Genomic DNA, 24,599 nt, shown 5'->3' with positions numbered 1-24,599 from the left:
CGTGTATATGTGTGTCGCTCATCTTTTAATCAAGAATTAATTGTTAACCTCAAAGGAAACGAGTCTCCCTAAAGATCCCTCTGTCTCTTGTATCCGTCAAAACAGTCAGATCCATCATCACCCTGATTTCTACGCCGACTGAAAGTCTTTTGAGGTCAGACAGTCCTCATGACTGTGACAACACAACAAAAACACAGTTATACCTGTTTAAAAAAGACAGCAGTCAAATTGTGACTGTACTGTTTTCTTGAAATGTGAATTCTCATTTAGGAAGCACAGAAAACACTTTTATTTAAATATGTTTGACCCAAAACTAATATTTGAAGTTGTTTGGAGATTAATCTTGGAAAATATTCCCCAGATGCCTGCTGTCAGTTATTTAAAGTATGCTAGCAGTGCAAGGTTCAAGTGTTCATATCCCATGTAAAGAAGATGCCTTTTATAAATGTAAACACTCATCAAAGGTCCTAGCCTGATAGTTGTTTTGTCACAACACTATTATTTAGTAAAAGGTTTCCTTTTTTTGCCAGCTGCTTTCTGTGAGAGGAACATTTGATTTGGCCCTACACAATTAGCGACTGTCTTAACCAACTGCTATTGACTTTTTGACAGTACATTAATCAGCATACAATTAGCATACGTTTATCACACGTTTACAAAGAGGAGCAGTTCATGCAGACACAATTTGGGATAATTTACAAAAGTGATAACTCACAACCAGTGTCCTGATTTAATGTTGGGAAAATAATGTGAGGCACAGTCAATTTACTTAGCAGAAAAGAGCTCCCTCTTGTTTTCTTGTATCTCTTTCAGGTAGCTAGCTAACACTTACAGCGAGACAAAAGCTAGGCTTATTAATTAGCGTTAATTCAGACAGTCAAACTAACAAGATAACTACTCTGTTATCTTTTCAGCGGACAGAGTAACAGGTTGTTTACTCTGGCTAATGTTTGCAAGCTAGCTAACTAGCTAGCTAGTTAGTTTAACTTTTTAGCTAGTCCCGCTCAGACCATGAGTCAGCTATTTTCTTATGTTTCTAGTGTTTTCTTACCAGGAACAAGTATTTAACTAAATATTTGACACAATAATGCAAAGAAAATACATTTTGACAGGTACTTGTCTGGACTGTAACAGTAGCTAACATAATTCTCAGTATAGGTTGTCTTTGTTAGCCAGTTTGTGTAAGCAAGCAAAAGCAGACATTTCTGAATTTCTCAACAACAGGTGTATGCTTAGGCTATATGGCAGTGGTCATAATCATACCACTGATTATAATTTGCTTATTGGTCCAAAATAATTCTCAACCAGTTAATTGTTAGACTTCTATCTGATTGTGAAGTTACTCCTCTTATTTTTGATGTAATCAGTGGTGGTGTCAAAGCTTATTCCTATTTTCTAGTGTCAACACCCCTCTAAAGCATATTTCTTCAGAGCTTGCCCACAGCATGACACATCATGGCTACCATACATCACATGTGTCTGAGGTGACAGGTTGTCTTCTTTTATGACCCTCTATCAGGTGACAGGCTGTCCTCTTTTGCGGTCTCATGTCAGGTGAAAGGTTTTGTTCTTTAAATGTCTTGTAGCTGTCATGGTGAGTAGAAACTTATTATTGAGGTAGTGAAATACCCAGAATTTTTCAACCAACAATCCACAGTCCTGGTCATTTTGTTTGACCAGTTGCTTAATGATCTGGTTGATGTCCTGCTTCAGTGCTTCCTATTGGTAGTAATCATACCACATGATGTGTCGTTACACTGCCACACTGGTGGTGGTTTTGGACTTCATCCTGAGTCCTACGAGACTTCTAGTCTGTGAAAAACCTTGTTAGGTAGATGATGACTCCTTGCTGTTTTGATGTGCAGTGAGAACAGTGGCACACAGCCACAGTAACAGTGATGTCTCAAAGGTATGACAGTACCTGAGGTAGTTAGCACTCTCTCCCCCTCTCTTTCTTTCCGTCTAAATTATGTATTTACAGTAATTTGTGCCACATTTTCAGAGACTCCTGAGGCTTGTGTGACTTTAGCAGGTACAGTATTACCTAACTCTCCCAAATAGACACCTGCACGCTCTCACCCACATACACACTAGATCATATATTTAACTTTTTAAAGTCCCACATCTGAAAAAATTCAATATTAGACTTAGCAACTGTAAAGTTAAAAGTAAAATGTCGCTGTGCATCCTAATAATACACATCAAGAAATTCCTGCTGTGATTTTAAGAAGTTTGGTGCGACCAATCAAACTTGGTTGCAGCAACTTTTGCAGCAGCCCAGCGTCCAAAATCCCTAATCACTCTCGCCAATTTGTTCTTTCTAATGATAATTAAATAAAAATTAAAGCATTCACATTTACATTGTAGCCTACTCCTTTATGTGTAGCTATATAAAACCTGATGTGCGTTGCTTTTTTCTTAACGCCCAGTTTAGGTGCTTGTTCTGCTCTGAGCGATCTTAAGAGTGCGTTCTTTCTATTGTAAACAATGAGAAAAAGGAAGTCAGTGCTTTAAAAAGATGTTCCCAGTGAGCACTCAACACCACATCACATTTGTTACAGCATGGCAGGGACAAAATGTTTCTCTTTAATAGCCACAGTCAAAGTGCTACATTGGAAAACCTTGAACACTCTGACGTTTGACCCTTTCGTTTCCTTACACAACGTAAGGATTCTCACCTAACATCTGAATGGTTGTTTAAAAGAGTGACTTAAAATGCCTGAGTGTCAACCAGCATCTTACAAAAGATCTGATGCGCATGCTAACGATATCAAAGGACCTGACTCTCAAAAAGTCAGTGAGGCTGCAATCATCTGGCATCAATTGAGCGTCTTTTTAAAATGCTGCACACACACCACTTAAATAGTGCCACAAATGAAGCAGTAAATGTCCACTAAAGATACTCTTGCAGCTTCTAGTTGCAGTTTCACTCCTCTATGTCCTCTTACTGACAAAAAAATGGGGAGTATGTGAGACTCTTCTCCCAAGAAACACGACACAATAGGTTGTAATGTCAGTCTCTCAGAAACGATTTGACCTGGAGCAGTGACGCAGTTGAGATGGAAATAGTAACTTTAACCAACACCACATGTTTCACCTTACCAAAGTGATCATTTTAACCCAAACCATGATATTTCCCTAAATCTAACCAAGTGGTTTTTGTGCCTAAACCAAACCAGACGTTAACTACAGTGTTGTCACATCATAAAACATTTGATTCGTAATGGTTTTGGAAAGCACAGATAAACTACGTTGTTGTTGGGCGCCAGATCCTTCGTTCTGGAGTGCATGGTCATTTAATTTGGAGGACTTGTTGGAATATAGTATAGACTTTCTTTCCAAAGCACCATAGATCAATGCAGAAATAATGTGTTCGTTAAAGAGAATCCAGTCTGTAGAAATATTCTGTGGATGTAAATTACTTGTAGGCCTTAACAAAGTACCCTAATTACTCTTAAATGTGCCATTTTATAGTTGATTGATGTTTTCAAAGGGTGACGACAGCTAATTTTTGATCATTCATTCATTTTTCATACTCCAGCAAGTAAAGAAATACTTTTGATCATCCAAGTCACGACACATAGAGTAGGTGGGTTTGTGCAAAAGTTTGTATCCCTGCTTGAAATACTGCAGACTTGATATTTAAAAAAAAAGTATAATCAGTTGGGTGAGTGTCTAAGTCAAACTCAAGTACCCTAATGGGATATTTGGCTCGGAGCATCAGAATACATACACCCAGTAAACACAGATCAGCTTAAAAGAGAAACAATGGAAAAGTACGAGTGGTAGACTTACCCAAAATGAATTGGTTTAAGGCTCCAAAATATAAAAAAAAAATGAATAAAAAAGAGGCTCCATGGTAAGAATATACAGTAAGTCTATTCTAAAGTACGTTATAAATCATGCATGATCGCCTTTGTTCTCCTCTCTGCGGCTGATGCTAACTGACATGCACTTCTGTATCATAAACAGTGTCTCTCTCTGGTGGGAGCCGATTGTGTGAAAGCAGCTTAGGAAGATGAAGCCGGTAGCTGGGAGGGTGAAATTGTGATTCCATACAGTACGGTACGGGTTTTTTTTTTTTTTTTTTTTGAGAGGAGACGGTTGCTCCAGAGCAAACAAGACGTGATAGTGCCGGTGGATTCGCTGCAGAATCTGTACGCCTGTCTGCTGGGAACTAAGTGTTCTTTAAATTTTAACGAAGTTTTCTCTTTTTTTTTCCGATAGTTTCTGCATGTTCGTCTCAGAGAGACTTCCCACACACATGTCGGAGATGATATTTAAATTCAGGCTTTTTGGGTGCTCAGCTGAGGATCTCATCCGGAGCATTTTATCCCGAGTGGTAGTCGGTGCTTCATTGTTGTGCCCAGGAACACTCTGATATGGACACATACTGTATTCTTTGTGTCGTAGGAAATTACCTTATTATAACAGGGCAGTTTGTGTCATCCAAAGGGCAGATCAACCTGACTTTAATCTGGTCACCGTTGTTCTGCTGTTGAAGCTCATTTAATGTTATATAACTGAAAAAAATGATTGAGTTTTACTTGAAATGCAGCCTGAGAGACAAATACCTGCTTTGGTTTGTTTTGGAAGATGGATGTTTTGTAAAATCTCATTATCTAAAGACAGTAAGGTGTAATTAAGTAAGGCGGTGGACTTCTACAGCGTGAGACTATATTCATGATATACCCAGATAATTTAGTCTGGTCTATTTTTGAAACTATTTAACTTGTAAAATCTCTTGTAGATGTTGGATTTGGTACAAAACAGACAGTTGTTGAGTATGTTTACATGCACAGTATCCTGGTTTTGATCTTATTTGGGATATATGCGTTTACATGAAACATTGAAACCTGGTTATTCATGTGATTGTAACAGTATCCAGGTTTCTGATCATCTGTGTGCAGGTGCGTCTTGATTCCTCAACATCTCAGACACTCTCAGACATTTCTGTACTCAAAAGTCTAAAGAGAGAGAGAGTTACTTCAACAGTTGAGGATGAACATCATTTGGTTTCATCTTCACATCATTTGCCATCATATATTTTGTTTTACGGACTAACTACTATGTTACTTTGAGTTGACAACTCACCTGCACACATGGAATACAGCCAGCATATCTTGGTTTCTCAAAACTGGGACGGGGTCTTAACCAGGTTTCTGAAATCAGGATATAATGTTTACACACATATGACTGGGATACTCTAAAAACCAGATCATAACTACAGTAGGATACTTGTGTGTAAGTGCACCCATTGTTTTTGTGACATATTGCCTTTATTTCTTAAATTACATTACAAAACCATTAGCTAACTTAGCCTTTGGCTACCAGACACATCTACTTAGAACATTTTATAATGTGTTATTTTCAGTTGTTTAAAGGGGACATATGATGCTTTTTGTGATTTTCTGTCATTTACATATTGTTATGATGTCAGATGTTTATGTTAAACATGGTCAAATGTCCAAAACCTGATGTGAACGTATGTAAAAATGCTCCCTGCAAGTCAAAAACCAGGGCTTCAACCTGCCCTGAACGCTTCGTTTGCAATGTTTTGTCTACTTTACTGACGAGATGATGTGGTCAGTTGTAGAGATGCATTCGAGAAGTTGACAATTTGAGTAAAGAATGGGAAAATAAATGAAATCCAACTACTATTGTTGTGTTTTCATAGCCTCTGGAGATACTGGCCAATCAGAACAGAGTGGGCTCATTTCAGACAGAGGCTGAACTGAGGGGGCTGCATAAAGAGCCAGAATAAGATAAATAAAGAGGTTTTTTGAACTGTCAATCATGTAAAGATATTCCAGTAGAGCCCCAGAATATAAATATAGACCTAAAAAAATGTGCATGATACATCCCCTTTAAAAAAAACAATGTCAGTGACTATTCTGGTCTCGCACGATGCTTGATGGTATCAGGTGCTAAGATGTGACTCCGAATGAATCTGCAAAACAAGCTTTGGACCATATATACATGAGATAGCGGGTAATAATGTGCGTGTTACAACATCAAGTCAGTAATGTACCAGACTTAATGTACCTTTCAAACACATTTTCGTTCTCCTTGCCTCCCGTGGACTTGAGAGCACATCGGGTTTTCACAAGCAAATTGGATTTAATTCAGTGGAACACCAATCAAACCAGAGATACTTTACGGTTAAGTGGCCTTAAGAACTTGGACCATAACAGCCACTATAGTCCATTATCAGTTTTATAAGTTTGGCGAGTGGTTTAAGCAATCGTTACCACCGAATAAATTGCAGGCTCACTAAATAGCGGAGAATTTCCCATCTCATTTTTTTGTTGCGATAATGCTGATTGCCTACTCTAGCTTACAGTATGATCACTTGACATTGCCGTGACCCCCCACCCATCAGAGGTGACAACAAGCTCGATATCTGTCTACCTCCAACCGCCCCCCCACCCATGAAAAGTTTTCCTATTAAAGCTCACCGCTCAGTCGGACACCGGCTGCTGTCACGTCTGGGATTTCCTGTGTTTGTTAGTCATGTTTTATCAGCTGCTGGATGTGTCAAATTATTTCATCAGCGCTGATTCAAGGCGACACCTCATTCATGTCGACATTGAATGGCCATTTGCGATCGCGCGGGCTGATTTGTTTTGATTGTCTGTTTGTGTTGGAGGTTTGACAGTGACGGGGGCCGACATTCCCTTCCCTTCCTTTCCTTTCCCTTTTTTTTTTTTCTCCCAGCCTCTTTCTTAAATCACACAAACTCTTCTTCTACCTTCCTCTCCTCCCGTTCGTCTCCCTTTTAAATGTCATCCCTCTTTCCCTCCTCCTCCCACTCTTGTTCTTCTTTCTCTCCCTAATGCCACAATCCCTCTTTGTCTCCTTTTTCCCCTCTCATACCTCCCTGCCCTAATCCCTCCTTCCCCCTTCTCCTTCTTCTTATCGCCTCCCGTAACCAACCGTCCCTCTATCTTCCTCCTACTCCTTTCCCCCCCCTCCTAATTAAGCGATCCCTTTCCCTGTTTTCCCTCCAAATCTGCTCTCTACCTCTCTGCCTGTCCATCCCTCCCTCGTTTTCTCTCCCTAATCCCTCTTTCTTTCTTTCACCCTCCCTCCCTCCCTCCCTCCCTCCCTCCTTCCCTCCTCGGTCCTTGTTCTCCCTGACAACACACTGCGTTATGTAATCTACGTCTCTGGGTATTAGTTATGCAAATTCATACATTTTTATTTACGTGTGATTTTTCTCTTCCTGTCTCTCTGCTCCTCCTCCCTCCATCCCCTCTTTTCTCCTCCTCTATCCCTTTCCTATCTCTCTCTTTTTTCTCATTTGTTCCCTCTTTATCTCCTCCTTCTCCTCCCTTCCTTCTTTTCCTCTTTCACCCTCCATCTACCTTCATCTATCCTTTCCTGTCATTTTTTCCCTTCTCTCCTCTTCTTCTCTCTTCTTCCTCCTTTTTCCCTCCTTACCTCACTCCCAATAATCTTATTTCCCGTCCTTATTTCACTTCCTTTCTCCCCCCCCCCCCATTCATCCCCACCCTCTCTCCTCTCTCCTCTCTCCTCTCTCCTCTCTCCCTCCATCCATCACTTCCTCTCAACATTTTTCCCTCCTCCTCTCTCTCTCCTCCTCCCACCTCTCCTCCCAGCCACCAGCGGACTAGAGGCGGAGAGCAGCAGGCGTGGCGGCAGCAGCAACAGCAGCCACGGCGACGGCAACCACAGCAGCAGCGGCGGCGGCGGCGGAGGAGGAGGCAGCAGCAGCAGCAGCGGCGGCGCGGCCCACTTCAGGTCTCCATGGCAACAGAGCGTGAACGTGTTCGGCTCGTGGAGCAGGCCTGAGTGTGTCGAGGAGCTGCACCAGCAGGCGCAGCTCAACCTCCAGAGCCTGCTGCAAGGTAAGGATGGATGGAGAGGAGGAGAGAGGGATTGGATGGATGGATGGAAGGCGTGTGTGTGTGTGTGCGTGTGTGTGTGTGTGTGTGTGTGTGTGTGTGTGTGTGGGTGAGAGTGTGTGCTGTGTTTTGAGTGGGTGGGAAAGGCATGGAAGCAGAAGCGGGAGGTGGGTGGGAAAAGTGTTTACATGCGTGTGTGGTGGCGTTGGACTGCGTTGACATGGGTGTGTGTCGACCGCCTTAAATGTGTGTGTGTGTGTGTGTTAGCATGCAGATATGATGTGTGAGAGGGTGTGTGTGTGTGTGTTAGGTTTTCTTTGATATATTGTGTTTATATTGTAGTGTAGAGTGTGTGTGTGTGTGTTTAGCTCATAGGTGCACTGCTGATGGTGTGTGTTGGATTCACCTTGCAGGGTTGTTATTTAAGGTTGTATCTGTTAGTGTGTGTGTGTGTGTGTGTGTGTGTGTGTGTGTTTGGATGGATGAACACTGTTGATAAGTGTGACTGTGTGTGTGTGTGTGTGTGTGTGTAGAAAGAGGCTTTGTGTTTACATTTCAGTTAGTTGTTACTCTGTCTTGTTTCGTGTTTTTTAAGGTGGAGCGCTGTCATTCTCATTTTAATATTAATCTCTTGTTTATGGAAGATGCTGCTCTGTCTGTGGAGACAGTGTGTGTGTGTGTGTGTGTGTGTGTGTGTGTGTGTGTGTGTGTGTGTGTGTGTGTGCAAATTAGCACTCAGGGGAACTAGGGTTTCCATTTGTTCTCAGGTACCACTGTTTCGCTCGGTTTTTTCCTCTCTGCCTCTCTTCTCTCTCTCTCTCTCTCTCTCTCTTTCTTTCCTTATTTCTGTGTGACTCATGCCGTCTCGCCCTTTGCCCGGCCTTTCCATTAAAACAATCAGAGTGGGGTTTTTTTTGTTTTTGTTTTTTTAGCTGAATGAACCAGTGGGAGCTGAGTGGCAGCAAGACAACCTTGAACATACACCTAAGAGACTGAATGAATGAATGAAATCACTTTATCCACTTCACTTGTTGATCAAAAATATAATGTCACAGTTCGTCTGTTTACAGCATATTTAGAGAAGGAGAAACCAAAGACCAAAACCAACTATGTGTCAGTCCGTCTCTCTGTACATCCCTGTCTGTGGCGCTCGACTCCAAGCTCACTGGTTCCTAATGAAGACAGAATTAGTCTTAAATATTTAGTTATATATCTGGGCACTGCAGACTTTCAACAATACCACTAAAACAAAAGTAAATATAGAGTATTTGTTGTTTTCAGCAGCGGATTAATACACATTTGGTGCTCCAGAGAGTATTTATAGCAGCTGAACAGATACAGTGTAACAATGTGGCTGTTTAATGAATTGATGGTTTTGTTTTTGCATCATGTGTAAAAGTCTAAACTGTAGTAATTAAGTTGATATTCCCTTAAAAAGTAACGTAGATGATAGCTGGGTAACTCATGTGAACTGTGACTTGAATACTTACAGTACATACACACCGGCTGTGGCGCAGGAGGTAGAGCGGGTCGTCCACTAATCGGAAGATTGGCGGTTTGATTCCCGGTTCCTCCAGTCCGCATGTCGATGTGTCCTTGGGCAAGATACTTAACCCCGAACTGCTCCTGATGCCATCAGTGTGTGAATGATTACATTTCCTCTGATGGGCAGGTTGGGACCTTGCATGGTACCCGTTCAACATATGAATTTGTGTGAATGGGTGAATGTGATATGTAGTGTAAAAGCGCTTTGAGTGGTCGGAAGATACAAGTACAGTCCATTTACCATTTGTCACTCAAGGAAGCTAACGGCTATCTGACTCCAATGTCGCCTAGAGACGCTGAAATAAGTCTCTTCGCTCACTTTGTTTGTTGACGAGATACAGATTTATTTACAGAAGCGACGGCATTATAGTGACCTGAACGGTGTGCGGATTCCACTTTTTTCAATCTGTCTTTGTAGGCTGTATAAAGATGGACTTAGCGAGGTGTGACATCACCTACGAGTTTGCATTGGAGCCAGTGTGAAGCCAATTTTCACCAGTACACATATTAGAGGGCCCGAATTTAGCGATTGAGACCATGATGATTCATTCAGGATCTAGCGGCCATCGGCGGCATTGCACTTTAACTTATATTTCCGCATCGTGCATCAGCCTCCTCAGCTGTCGTAGTTGCAGCTTGGTCACCGCTAACAGCTGGATGGGTTTCTAGTTTGAAGGCTGATGTTAAGATAATGAAACAGCGGGAGCAGAGTGGAGGAGCTGAGAGTAGTTAGCGGACTTTTGGTTTCTGCCCTGCTTGTGCTGAAGCTAATTATTAAAGTGGATGTCTCTGCTTAATTGAAGCATCTGGAGGTGACAATATGCATCCAATAACAGCCTCACTAAAAGGTCAACGAGGTTTTTTTTTTTTTTTGCCTTATCGCTCAGTCCTACTTATGTGCTTTTAATACTTTATGGAGAATAATGAAGCTCTATGGCACAGAGGAATAAGCTATATCAGACTTTTGCTACACAAACAGATACTTAGAATCAATTTATTGCAGGTTTTGGTCCTTTTATGGGATTTGATTCCAATAAGAAGAATATAAAATGTCACCAGCTTTATCCTTTTAAATCCTTTGACATCAAAAAGTCACAAAAAGCAATATTTTTTTCAGGCGTCGACTTTCAACAGAAACAATAAAACAGCAATTCATGAGTTTAAAGTTTCTGCAGATATTTTATATTTTTGTGATGTTAAAAATTGAGTTTTTCTTTCTCCACTTTCTCCTTGTTTGAATGTGTTTGTGTGTGTGCAGCTGCTGTACAGTATGTCGCCTCCTACATCTCTCTCCTTGTCTCTTTTCTCTTTTTCTCCACTGCTATGTCTTAATACTGTGTGTGTGTGTGTGTGTGTGTGTGTGTGTGTGTGTGTATTAAGCCAGTTATATTGTCTCAGGCATGCTGGCTTCTTGTGTATGATGAAAAATAAGATGGATGAATTCAAGCACAGTCGTGGGTGGACAACACCAACGAGTGTGTGTGTTACAAACAGAGAATATGTGTGTGTGTGTGTGTGTGTGTGTGTGTGTGTGTAGCCATTCATATTTTTTTGTTGTCTGTGTTCATTTATATCTCTTTGTGTTTATGTGTTAATCGCTGCCTATGTGTGTGTGTGTGTGTGTGTGTGTGTGTGTGTGTGTGTGTGTGTGTGTGTGCTTCTGACTCACACGAACAGTATGTTCCTGTGTATGTTTTCAGTTTGTATACCAGTGTCCATTTGTGTCGTGTGTGTCCATCTGCTTGGGTGTGTGTTATATAACACTGAAGCAACCAGCTGTATTCTCTCTCTCTCTCTCTCTCTCTCTCTCTCTCTCTCTCTCTCTCTCTCTGGCCATCCTCACCATCAGTCTCCCACTGGCCTCAGCTCAGTAAAATATTCATACTCTTTCCCACTCCTCAACACTCTGCCCTCCATATTTATGAAGCTGGCTGTTGTCCTCCGGTGTTAGACAGATCTGCTGCGTTTTGCTGCCGAGATTTGGCTTTACACGGGCGGCGAGATTTATTTCACTGTTGCTGTTAAGTGGGCAGCGATGAAATCTGGCCGGCGTTCCCTTCTCATCATCAACACCCCAACCATAGAAAGATTAGCATACGAGGGGGACTTCATATGATGGATTTCTATTCTTGATTGTGCAAATTTTCTTTTAATGAGCAAATTTGATTTAATAAGTAAGTCTTTAATTGCAATTAATGTGTAAGTAATGATTTAATCGTGAGGATTACATTCAACAAGTCATCCAAACTAAACACCAAAATATGTCATTGCCTTTAAAAAGCAACTCATATTAGTGTCATATTGTGTTTTTAGTGCACATTTCCTGATCTGCCACTGTTACGGTGAGAGTTTAGTTTGGTTTAGGCACAAAAACTACTTGTGTAAGGTGAAGGAAAGGTCACAGTTTGGGTTTAAAAATAACTACTTGGGGAAAAGGTCGTGTTCCTGGTTAAAAGAAGTCAACGTTGGGCTGTTAAAAAACTGGAAATGAAAAGAAGTTTCACAAGTCAAAGTCAGACACTTTACTGACAGATCCATCTCCCCTCCTACAACCTTCTCTTTTTGAGGTTTTGACAGCGGTGACACTGAGATCTTTTACTTAAAGTAAGTGAAAAATCCTCCATTCAAAATCTTACATAAAGTATTGGCAGCAAAATGTACTTAAAGTATCAAAGTTAAAGTACTTATAATGCAAACTGTCCCCATTTAGAGTGTTATTTTTAATATGAATATATTATTGGAATATTAATACTCATTTATTAACATTGATTGATGTACATGCAAGCAGCATTGTAAAGTTTTTAACATGAAGCTAATCTAAACTTCACAGTTTTGGTAGTCTAATCTATAAGAATGCCATTTTATAGTTATTTTATAAAGATGATAACATGTTTTATGTATAAGATATCGATCTGAATAGTAACTAGTAACTATAGCTGTGGAATAAATGTAATGGATTAAAAGTACAATAATTCCCTCTAAAATGCAGTAGAGTTACAGTACAAAGTGGCATAAATTGGAAATACTAAAGTACAAGTACCTCAAAATTGTACTTAAGTACAGTACTTGAATAAATGTAATTAGTTACTTTCCGCTACTGTGTTTTGAGGCCTTATAACAACATCATGCATTTGTTCCGGATGGACAAGAGTCGTAATTCATTAAGCCACATAAACATAAACATACAACATATTGAGGTATTTGGATGTCATTCTTCAGTCTCCTTACATCAGTTTTTGCTCTTCAATAGAAACCAAACAAATAATATTGATTTGTATAATGTAATTTTCCAGCTTGTTCATTATGAATATTAAACATTCAGAAGTTTTGGCTCTCTACTTTATGAACACGGAGCCTTTTTCATTAGAGTGATTTGCTATTGAGATTGTTTTACTAATGATTGTCGCTCGCCAACTTCTAAACACATTTGCAAGTCCTGGAGGGGAAACTCATTGAAGCGTCGCAATCTGGTGTTTGTTTTCTATCGGTTAAATGTGTTAAAATAAGCGAAAGGAAATGATCTCATTTTGCAAGTTACAAGTTTGATTTGGACACTGTTAGGAGGACGAAATATGTATATTTTAATCATATTTTCTTTGATTTTGGATTTACACATTTGGGCAGAACAGAACCTTTTTATATGGCGTCCACTTAGCAGGATAAATGTTTATTTTATGCTCTGTAGATGAGCTTTCAGCCACTTCTATCACTGCTTGTTTATTCTGTCCAAAAGGTGTCACAGATACATTGTTGTATTTCTGTTGTTAGACACCAGTATGGCTATAAAATCCCAATTAGATTCAGGTGCACAAAACAGTGCAGTAATCATCATTAGCCTTTGCCAGTTAGCATTATGTGATGTAATACACCAGCAAGTACGTGGTTACAATGAAAAATGTTACTGGTTACACGTCATCTTAAATCTAAGTAATAATATTTATACATTTATTTATGTTCAGTTATGAAACTTAATATTTTCCCTAAGATGCAGATGGATTCACTTCCTTATAAAACATTATTTTCTGGTTTCTAGACTCATTTAATGTTTATTGGGTAACAGTAAAGTATGGATATCATTTTTTTCTAACATGTTTATTTTAATAAGTGAAAGTTGCTATTTGCTAGACAAATAAATTAAATTATTATTCATGCCTTAAAGGTGCCCTGAGGAGTTTTCCTGTAAACAAACAAAAGTTATGTTTACATTCACTGTTACTTGTGTGTTGTTGTGTTTGTGTGTATCCTGATGATTTAACAAATGTGTTGAATCCATTTCCTTCCTCGTTTTGCAAAACCGCATTTATTAAGTATTTTAAATCCTGCATCGTCCATGTTTACTAGCTTAACTAGCATCACAGCCACCTGTAGATCAAAGGGGAATCGTGTGAAATTGACGGTAGAACTGTATATCGCGTTATCCGCATCCTCGTATGCGTGCATGAAACAAAGAAAAGGTGCGACTCGCTCGTAAAAAAAACTCTCCGTAGTGCTACGAGAGGTCAAAAACTCCACTGGGAACCTTTAAGCGCAGCACCTTGCAAGCTCAGTATTATTCTGTGCTGCACACTGACTTATAGTTTCATTCAAATTTATGAGCAGAATCCGCACATTTTAGACTTTAATAGCGATCGGCTCCTATTAACAGCCTGTATTATGATCGAAACTCATTTTATAGACAGTTCCTATTTTCCATTAAGATTTACCATAATGAGATCTGCACATTTTGTGATCAAAGTTTTTTTTTTTGGTTGCTATGTTAAAATATTCATATTCTGCTCTGTGTGGCAGCAATATATTATATATTTAAAGCTCAGTATTGTGCTCCACTGCAGGCAGATATATTGTATTCTGTAGAAGTTGATAAAAGGAAGATTCACACTTCTTCTTCTTCTTCTGCTTCTCCTCTGCACTCGACCCTGCATATTAATGTATGCTTTTCCATTACAGCAAGCCGGATTTGCATTGTGTATTTTGTTCTCTTCACTCTGTTAATCAATAGCTACATATTCATATTATTCCTTCACATTAACAGTGAACTTTATGTTTGAAGTTTAGTTAGAGTCATCCATTACAGCCAGTCTGGCTGTTTGCTCTGTAATTTTACAACAATCCATTAAGCGACTCTCAAATATTCATACTTCACCACCTCCTCAACACTCGACACATTTCCCTGTCGTCCTCTTTAATGCAGGTAAATGTGCTTTTTACAAATTCACACATATTTTTTGAGAGGTTTTTTTTCTGCAATCTCACAGCGTGACTCTTGTTTGAATTATACAGACGAGATATTCCACGAAGAAAGACGTTCGTGATTTCACTCCTACTTCTATATGAGTTATAATCTGCTGCATAATTCTGCTATTTAAGCGCTGTCTGCTCTTTTTTTTTTTGGGAGTGCTTGGCTCCTCCATTAATGATGAAATTTCCAGTTGAAGTGGGCTTTTTTTTTTTTTTTTTTTTTGCAGAACTTTACTAGAGTTGTAGACAATCTGTGAGTAAGTGTGAGTGTGAAGCTTTCCTGGCAGCTCGTGTCGGCTCGCTCGCCAAACAAGACACTTCATTTTGCTTTTTGGGTTTGTTTTGGCAGCTTTTAGAGCCAAACCTGTAATGACAATCCTCGTTTTTACATCGTCATTACACACGGCTTTTATTTAATCATTTTTATACGTGTTGTTATGACACGTTAATTGGCAGTGTCAAAAAAAAAACCTATCAGAATTAATTTAGGGCTGTAAAATGTTTACTTACATGTAGTTATTTGGTATTTTAACATTAGGAAAGTGTTAATTTTGTTGCACTGGATATAATATGAGCCTCCAGTATGGATGATAGTGATAAATACAGTTTTATTTATGCATGGCCATAAGCTCATCACCTTGCATTTATTATGTTTAGTGTTATTAACTGTGCACTGAAGTTTTTATTAATATATCCTGCCCGCTGTCTTAACTCATTGAAGGCCTTGTCTTAACACTGAAGACAAACAGAGTTAACAAATTTAAATAGCAGACGTCAACATTTTGTTCAAAACGTCTTGTTTTCCTGTTTTCTCCTGCCGGGAGAGTTAACGTTTATGCAGTTAAATGTGATTTTGTTCCCTGTTCGCTGATCAGAAGGTTGAGAGAATAGTTGGGCAAGCGTTAGTTTGCTAGATTAGAGGAGAGTTTCTGGGAGGATGAAGCATGAGAGGATTTTTTTTTTTTGATCACTCCTCCAGTAGTTCCTCCTCTGAAGTGTCATGTAAAAAGAATCAGCGACTAATTCAAAGCTGCACCGGGCGGCTTTGCAGTTTTTGGCAGGTCCAACATGATGAAGAAACTGGAGGAAACTGTTTGGAAAATCTTAGTTTCAATATCTAGAATATTATTGATGTATTAGTAACCTACAGACAGTGTTTACATGCACATTAGTAGCCCAGCTTTGAGACTTGTATGTGGAATATTTGATTTTGAGTTAGGAATCAGATCTCTTCACTGGAGATACCCGCTGAATAAATGAAGATGAGCGATAGCACTTCAGAGCATTTGATCGGCGAAGGGGTTTCCAGATACACATGTTGACGCTCTCACTGTTGGCCAACAGCTCTCATCTAAACTGTTTTTGGTCACGCTGGAACCAGTGGGCCTGAGATAAGAGTGTCCGAATGTGTGAGTGTTATCTATTTCTAAAATCAATTCCTGTTGTAGGTATTTGTGTGATTTTAGATACACCACATGGCCAAACGTGCAGGAAGACCTGTACATGACACACATGAGTGACTGTCGACCATTGATTTTGGTGATAAGGCCTGACTTGCTTTTGGTGTTTCAGTTAATCCTGAAGGTGTTAGATGAGGTTGAGGCTCTGTGCAGGTCAGCCAAATACTTCCACACCAAACTGGGAGAACCATTTCTTTAGCTGACTTTGTGCACGGTAGCATTGTTAAAAGAAAGACAAGGACCCAAATAAACAAATGTGTTTATTCCACAAATTTGGAAGAACTCTATCATCGTACGCTGTAGCATTAAGATTTCCCTACATCTGAATTAAAGGAAAGCTTCACAGTTTTTCAAGTCTGTCTTAAAACAACAGTCAGGTGCCCAGATGAACACTGAAACAGGTAAACATTCCTCCTGTTCATACTGAACATTAAGAAACCAAACCCCGAAAACATCCTGAGACTGTCCAAATACTTTTGGACATATTCAATATGATTAAATTGACTGTCTTAATGTCTGTTTTTATGATTGTAGATAATGTGACCTTTTATTACCTTTATTCTCTTTGCCCTCCGGATCAGTAAGCTTCATTTGATCATATAGTATCTTATCGGAGGCGGCAGCACTCTCCTCACTTCAAGTGCCAATGCTGCAACCTTTCCTCACCGTGGACAATGCAAGGTGATGTGATACAGCCCGCCGAACTTTGAAATGTCACAGTAACCCTTTAGTTGTGTCACAGAAGCTCTGAGTCAATGCCAGCTGCGATGCAAGCGGCCTGATAAAGTTTCCACCCCGTCTGCATTAACTTGACTATAAAATGTCACGGCGGCCCTTTAATTGTGTCACAGAAGGTCTGAGTCAATGCTAGCTGTGATGTACGCCGGCTGATAAGGTTTTGCTGTAGTCAACATTCATTATCGAACAGGTGCTGCATTGATCAGGTGCAGAGCGCTGATGCAGGAGAAACTGTGCGGTTTCCATTTTATAATCTCACAAGCAGAGTTTAATCCCAAATATGTTCACGAGTCTGTAAATTAATCACTGTTGAGTAATTGTGATTATGACAGAGCTTTTGAACTCTTTCTTGTAAAATATGCATGTTATTTGAGTGTCAGGCAGATGTTTTTTTTTTTAGGAATATGGTTTTGATTAAAGTTACTTGCTGTTTTTTTTTAAAGATCTCATCATCCGAGCTCTTTGAAATACTATCACTCTGTTTATTCTTGTATTGATTCATATGAACTTGAACTGACAGAGCTTTTTAGTCCCTAACTGACTCTACATGGAAAAATATTGTACATGCCACTTTTAATGACTTGTGCAATTATTTTATGCAAATGTTTTGTTAGCGCAGCATTAAATTTAAGCAGGCGTTTAGCATTTTTGGCCAGGACTGGCTCAATAATAGAGACCTCAAACGAGTCCTTGTTGTCACACTGAAATACAGCCGGCAGCAGTACCTTTGACAGTGAAGGGAGCCCTTTTTTAGAGCATTTATAGATTGTTTGAACTTTTATTACTGAATGACATTTTGTAATCTGGTAGTCTGTCTGCCTCTGAGCCACAAAATATTGCACTTCTCTCCAGGAAAAAAAAAGAGTCAGTTTGTCTCAAGTGTCTCTTTGTTTCCGATTCTCTCTCCGTAAAGCTTTTCATTGGAGTGACATCACTGCAAATCAGGCAAGACAAACTCGTCTGTCTTGTTTCTTTCCTTAGGGGCGCTTTAGAGAAGTTTCACATATACTGGCTGGAGTGTGACACACTTAAATGCAGCGATTCAGCTGCATTTGCATATAAGCCAACGTGCCAAAATCTTGAGTGAACAAAGCGTTGATCAAACACGAGGTTGAGGTGACAGCAGCCTGAAGGTACAGTAAGAGGAGTGGACTCCTCAGGGAAATGTCACCAGTTTGAATCTGTGGAAAGTTTTTAAAAACTCTCTACAAGACTCATATAGTGTGAAGGAAAACTTGACAAGTATGAGTGTTCTTGAGCTAAGTACTGAGTTGAAGTTGTGCAGTGATGGAGAAGAATACAATATAGTTCTGAATGGTTATTCACTGATTGTTGTAAATAAGAAAATGCTCATCCTGGACATGTTTAAAACACTTTACATTTAATTTATGAAACATTATTCCTTCATATTGTTTGGCCCAGCAGTGTAAACAACAGTGTTCAAACTTGTATTGGTGTGGTTTTCTAGAAGTTTCCCAGAAGTCAGAGCAATTTTCAGGAAGTCAACCAAGTCAGGCTGATTGTGTCTCAGGTCATGTTCGGACAGAAATGAACGCAATGTGAACAAAAGCTTCCTCATTGATTTAAATGTTGTGATGTAATGGAGGTGCCAACAGCAGAGGGCTCCGCCATACAAATAAGGGGCTCAACATTTGACTCATCATGCATTTGCCAATCAAATACATGCGAGCACACAACCTTGGTAGATACGAATGGGGCAATGCTGTCATCTACCTGGTGCAACAGAGGATCAAATTACTGCTGTGGTCTATTGTTTTCGTGTCTAAGAAGCCTTCAGCGTCATGGACCTACTCAAATTGGACTTCCTTAAATGTATATCATCACCTCACAGGTGCCTGAAGAAACACGTCTATACCAGTGCATCCCCTTGTGTTTTTCTAACTCTTCTCTGTTGGTATTGTAGTGCTGGAGGACCAAATCTGAGCTGATACTGGACCATCTATAGTTGCCAGATTTGACTAGGGTTTATGGCTGCAGAGTTTGAATGTTTAGCAATATTTGGGCTAGCCTGAGGCTGCCATGGCTTCCTTGAATTAAACCAAGCATACTTATTATGATTCTGGCAACCAGATATATGCTGGTATTGGACCAAGTGCTTTTATCCACCTGGGATCATTTTAAAAAAAGCAGCTTATTTCAGAGAGTAGGATATCTGATCCCATTTAATACCAGATTTCTTTGGGATAGAAGACAGCAGTGCAGGACAAGAAAAAGAAGCGTCACGTATGGATCTAACAGTTGTTTTATATGCAGATACAATTTCGACCCAGGGTCATAAGGCCTGGTTATTTGTTCAAGATACATTTCAGAAAATCAGCCACACATAGCCCTGACCAGTACAGGTGATGGAGGCCTATAGTACTGTCTTATGTATTTTTGCCTTACCAAGGTTCTTTGGTTGAACATGGGAAATTCCCTTATTAGGGATTGAAACAGGATTGTGAATAAAAGCAGTGAGGCTGAGGCGTGACAGGATTTTCAAGGACAAAAGTCAAAATGGAAGTGAAAGAAATAAGTCAGGAACTGAACAAAACAGGAGGAAAATTACCTTCAGGGCAGGCTGAATTTTAGTTAAACAAACTACTTCACTGTGGCTGAGCTCCCATGTCAGTTCAGACCAAAGACCTCAAACTGTAGAAGCAATTTCACCCTCAGAAAATGTTTTCAGTCCGTTTTCTTTGCTTGAAAAAATCTGCAAATACTATAGTTCTTGAAAAACCGACAAGCGCTACAGCCCAAATTTGTGCCTGCATAAAGGAGAGCCCGATAATTGGATCAGAACCCTCATTGCGGTTTCTCATGACCAACATAAACCAGGCCACTAACCGCCAAGTCTGTCCTTCTAGGTCACAGACATCCGCTAACAACACAAACCCCTTTCCCCTGTAATGGATTGATCAATTGTGCATGTTAAATCACAAGGATGAAGACATGACATGCACATGGGTGCACACAGACACACACATGCATATCCGTGCACGGACTGTACACAGACAAACAAATGCGGCGGCTGCGGTGAAAGAGGGGTATTGTTAATTTCTGTCTTCCCCCCTTTTGTCTTCCTACAGGGGAGAAGAAAGGGTGACCCAAATTTGACACAACCGGGTTGCATATTGTCAAGGGTGGTTGGGTTTTTTTCTGTGAATGGGTGCACTGTATACACACAAACACACATACACACACACACACACACACACAGACGCAGAAAGATGCAGATATGTGCACGTAGACATGTTGAAGTTTGAGTTGTTAAATCATTAAAGTTGCACAAATGTCCACATGTGAACACATTTTTTGGGTTACGACTGAAGCACACACATTTATGCACTCACAGCATATAAACTCCTAATTGTGATATACTCATTTACACACACACACAAACACACACAATATACCAGCTAGCGATGCATGAGTACTTGGCCTGCTTGTCGGGACAGAAGAAGGGGGTTGGGAAGGTCATCCTTAATTGCTGAATGTGTGTGTGTGCATTAGTGGGAGTGACTGGCATACCTTTACGCCCCGCACACCAATAGCATCCCGCCTCCCCCATCCTCCTCCTCCCTCGTTTTCCCACCACAGTACCCTGCAGTCATGTAGCTGAGCTGCACTCAGTGGAGCTCGGCCGTTATCTGACGCATGGATCTACAACTGTTTACCTTCACCTCTCCTTCCGCTGCTTTACTGCTGCTGCCTTTTGGACTCCGCTTCTGCCGGTCAGTGCGCACCGATCATAGCGGCTGTTTTCAAACTCGAAAGATTTTAACAGGAAAACAACACGTAGTTTAAAACTCTGCCAAGGTAAGTCTGCAGGTGGCTGTGTAAGATAACAAAATGTAACGTAAGCAGTGCTGGAGGAAGAATTCAGAGCCTTAACATGAGTAAAAGTTGCAATACTACATTGTAAAAACAGTGTATTAGAAGTGAAATTCATTTAAAGTATCACAAGTAAAAGTATTGAATAAGCAGCATAGTGTTGCCTGGCATGTTCCTGTATTTAATATTATTGGATTTTTATTACAGCGGAAGCACTGGAAGCCACATTTTAATGTTGTAGTTGTTCAAGTTGAAAACAAACAATATTTGCCTATAAAATGAAATTGCTGAAGTTAAGTATAAGTACCTCAGAACTGTTTTTAAATACACAAATGTGGGTATCGGTTTCTAATAGCTTATAAGGTTTTGTACTTATTGTAATTCTTAAAATGTAATTTGTTAATGTTTAACAGATCAGTAATAAACCATTTACAAGAGCAAAGGTTGGGTTGCCAGGTTGTGATATAATCTTTTGGCTTAATCCTCCTCCTACATAACTTTCCTTGTCAATTTAATTACCTCTTTAAAGTAGTTTGAAGGAAATAGGAAATAGTATATTATCTTCATTTCTTTCCAAGAGTTAGAACTAGAGTTGGAGGCTATTAGCTTAGTTTGGCAAAAAGGCCAGAAGACCTCTAAACACCTCTAAAGCTCACCAATGAATACGTTTGATCTTAACTAGAATAAAATATGTGGTTTTAGAGTGAATTACATGGTGTACACTCTTGACATCTAGCACTTCTGTGGTCTTGTGGTGGTTTTGGAAAGTCAATGCTCCCACCAGTAAGTACTGTGGAGCTCTTAACTCCCCTTTACATCACTGTTCGGATTCAAAAAACAAGATACAACGTATTAATTAGTGGGTTTTACAGGTGTCTTTATGCTAAGCTAAGCTAATTGAGTGGTATTAATAATCTTTTACTGTAACGTTTGGCAAAAAAAATTGAATAAAGTGGCTAAAAAGTGGGTTAATTTGGAGGAGGATATCAACCAAATGGCACCCTAGAGGTTTTTTTTTTCTCATAAATGACTTATAGCTTAAAGCTCAAACAAACTGTTTATTAACACTGAATAAAGCAATATGCCTTATTAGATAGTGGTGCCTTTATTTGTTAGTGTGTTAACTCACCATGTGTGCTGCAGGAACAAATGAAGCCTCGGCACTTTTGGATGTGAGATTAATCAGAAGCATGTTGGGTCCTATTTTTATCTCCCAGTCACCCACCTTTCGGTCCGGAGCCAACTCTGCTAGCATCTCCGTCCCTGTTAGTGCTGTTAGTTTTTTTGACAGATTGGTTCCTCGCTGGTGTTATGTTGTTTTGTGAATTCTCCACCTCTTCCTCCTCCTCCTCTTCCATGTTCTTCTTATTCCTCCACCTACTTTGTCTTTTTTTGGTCCCTGCTTAACCTTTTTTTTTTTATTCTTCTGTCCCTTTTCTCCATGATTACCTCTTCCACTGCCTCGTCTTTACCTTTGTGTGCTTTCCTTTCTTCTTCTTCTTCTTCTCCACCTACATCTGCTGGCTTTTCTCTGCTTCTTCTCTTCTTTTTTTTTCCATCTATACATCCTCCGCCTATTCTTTATCACCACATACTTCTTTCTCTACCTCTTCCTCATCATTTTTACTGTGTCCAACCTCTTTCTTCTTATTGCTCTGTGTTGATTTATCTTTTCTCTGCACTTTCTATTTTTCCATTCTTCTCAGTTTGTTTGCTATTTTTCTTCTATCTGTTCTTCCAGATAATTTATCTTCTTCTGTCTCATTAATGAGTTTTCCTTTTCGCATATTTCATTTGCTTCTTCCTCATCACGTATCCTCATGGTCTCTCTTCTTCCTCTTTTCTCAGCCTCTTTCTTTTTCTCCCTCTGCTTCTTTTTTCTTCACCTTGTCTCCTTCCTTCCTCTTCTTCATTCTCTTCCCCCATGTTTTTCCTCCTCTGCATCGTTATCATCTCCATCTGCTACTCCATCACCTCCTCCACCTCTTCCTCCTACTCTTCTTTATCAGTCTGTTTACCCCCTGTGTCTTCAGAGTATTGCTGATGCCTCACTTCTTTGGGTCACTGCAGTCTGGATGAGATGAGTTTTGGCTTCTGCTCACTGTTTACCAACCGGCTGATCCTGCTGTTTTTGCACGCAGCAGTCAGGCAGTTTTTTTAATCAATTATTTTTAACACTGCAAAATAGACAGTTCTCTATCACGAGCACTGGTTGTGTAATATGCCTCTATGAATACAAATAGCCAGGGATATGTTTCCTTAAAGCAAGTACTTACAACGTGCAACGTCTAATAGCTTCCTGAGATATTGGCAAACGGCAGTGAGCAAACAAATTCTCAGTTTATATAGTCATCGTGAATAAGTACGTCCAAACTTTAATTACAAACTGAAGGGTAGTGGTTCCAAAGAACAAACTGGTAAAAAATCTGAGTGAAATCCAGAGTCACTGAAACACAAAAATGAAACTTTCACATGTATATTTAAAGATCTTATGTAACTGTACAGTACTTTAGGTTATGAAGTTTTTCCTTCAAAGGTCTTTGTTGCTTTTTGGGTACAAAGTCACAAGTCATAAAAAGTTTATATGCTGGCTTTATTAATAGACAACAGATAACTTACTAACGCTTTGTATTTAGTCATAAGCCATTAATAGGAACAAATTTGAGTTGCTACGTTGTGAAAAATCTCTCTACCTGATTAAGTCATTAAAGGAATAGTTTGACAGTTTGACATTTTTCACTTTCTTGGAAGTCAGATGAGAAGATTGATACCACTCTCATGTCTGTACACTCAATATAAAGCTACAGCCAGCAGCTGAGTTATTTTAGCTTAGCATAAAGACAGGAAACAGGGGAAGGTGACAAAATCCACAAAGCAGCACCTCTAAAGCTCACTAATGTACATGTTTAATCCATACAAATACCTAAGAGTAAAAACAACAAATAGTGGTTTTATGAGGGGTTGTGTGCAGAATATTTCTTGGCAGGGTGCGGTATCCTCAGGGAGTCTTGGCATCGCTGCAAGGCTGACAGGTTGATTGTGTTAGCCTTGGACGGAGCTAGGCTAGCTGTTCCCTTCTGTTTCCACTGTTTATGCTAAGCTAAGCTAACAAGGCTGCTGGCTCCAGCTGCGTACTGTGCACACAAAAGTGGCATCAATCTTCTCATCTAACTCTTGGCGCTATTCTTTTAATAAAAGATAATGAGTTTATTACTTCTTAAAGAAGTTATCAGTTCTGCGGTTATTAACTTTAGGTAAATTCACTGGTTTTCCACTTTCCAATATGCCAACAACAAAAGTTATGAAGTCCTCTGCAGTTATAAAGTCATCAATAAAGCATTTATATCAAGTCTGCAGGTGTATATTTTGCTCTAGATGCCCTGCAGCTGTTTTCCAGAAGGTCAAAAGTGAAATAAATGATTAATTAAGCATTTATAAAAGTCAATAGACAGAGCCAAATAAATGCAAGTGTACTTTATCTGCTTCAGCTAACATGAGTCATGTTGCAGCCGTCTTACACTAACTGTTTCTAAGTTAACATGAGCCAACATGATGCTCATTGGGCTTAATGAGAAACTTCTCGTGTGGGAACATTGATTCCAACCAGATTAAATTGGTCTGTGTTTGCACTGGAATGCTAGCCTCCGGGCTGAGAGGACGCAGGTTACGTAGTCACATACTTGGCACACATGCTCCCCCCCAAAAAAAGTCCCCAAACTTTTCTAATAAATTTGCATCCAAACCATCCGAACTTGTGCAGCGAATCGACCACCCAGTCAGCTTATGTCTTGTGTGCATCACTTTCTGATTTTTCTCTCTCTTCCTTTCTCTCTTTCTGACCTTCGTTTACTCCACCTCGCCCGCATTTGCCACATAAAGCAGAAGAGAACAAAACTTAACCGTCAACATGTGGTGG

General features: G+C 39.8%; 1 protein-coding gene across 2 annotated transcripts in view; it reads left to right on the top strand.

Annotated features, from left to right (window-relative positions):
• nhsl2 (NHS-like 2) overlaps nucleotides 1–24,599 on the top strand; it is a 164,487-nt gene that overhangs the window by 108,040 nt on the left and 31,848 nt on the right. For both annotated transcript variants that reach the window (XR_006399978.1, XM_044340744.1), the window contains exon 2: nucleotides 7,623–7,871. Coding sequence is in view for 1 of the 2 variants with exons in the window: in XM_044340744.1 (XP_044196679.1) it covers nucleotides 7,623–7,871 (249 nt within the window). In the remaining variant the exon portion in view is untranslated. The remainder of the gene's footprint in view (nucleotides 1–7,622; nucleotides 7,872–24,599) is intronic.

Source organism: Thunnus albacares, chromosome 22 (genome assembly GCF_914725855.1).
Source record: "Thunnus albacares chromosome 22, fThuAlb1.1, whole genome shotgun sequence".
In the NCBI taxonomy this organism is placed as follows: domain Eukaryota; kingdom Metazoa; phylum Chordata; class Actinopteri; order Scombriformes; family Scombridae; genus Thunnus; species Thunnus albacares.
The sequence above is the reverse complement of the archived record's forward strand: the minus strand, read 5'-3'. Positions and strand labels throughout refer to the sequence as shown.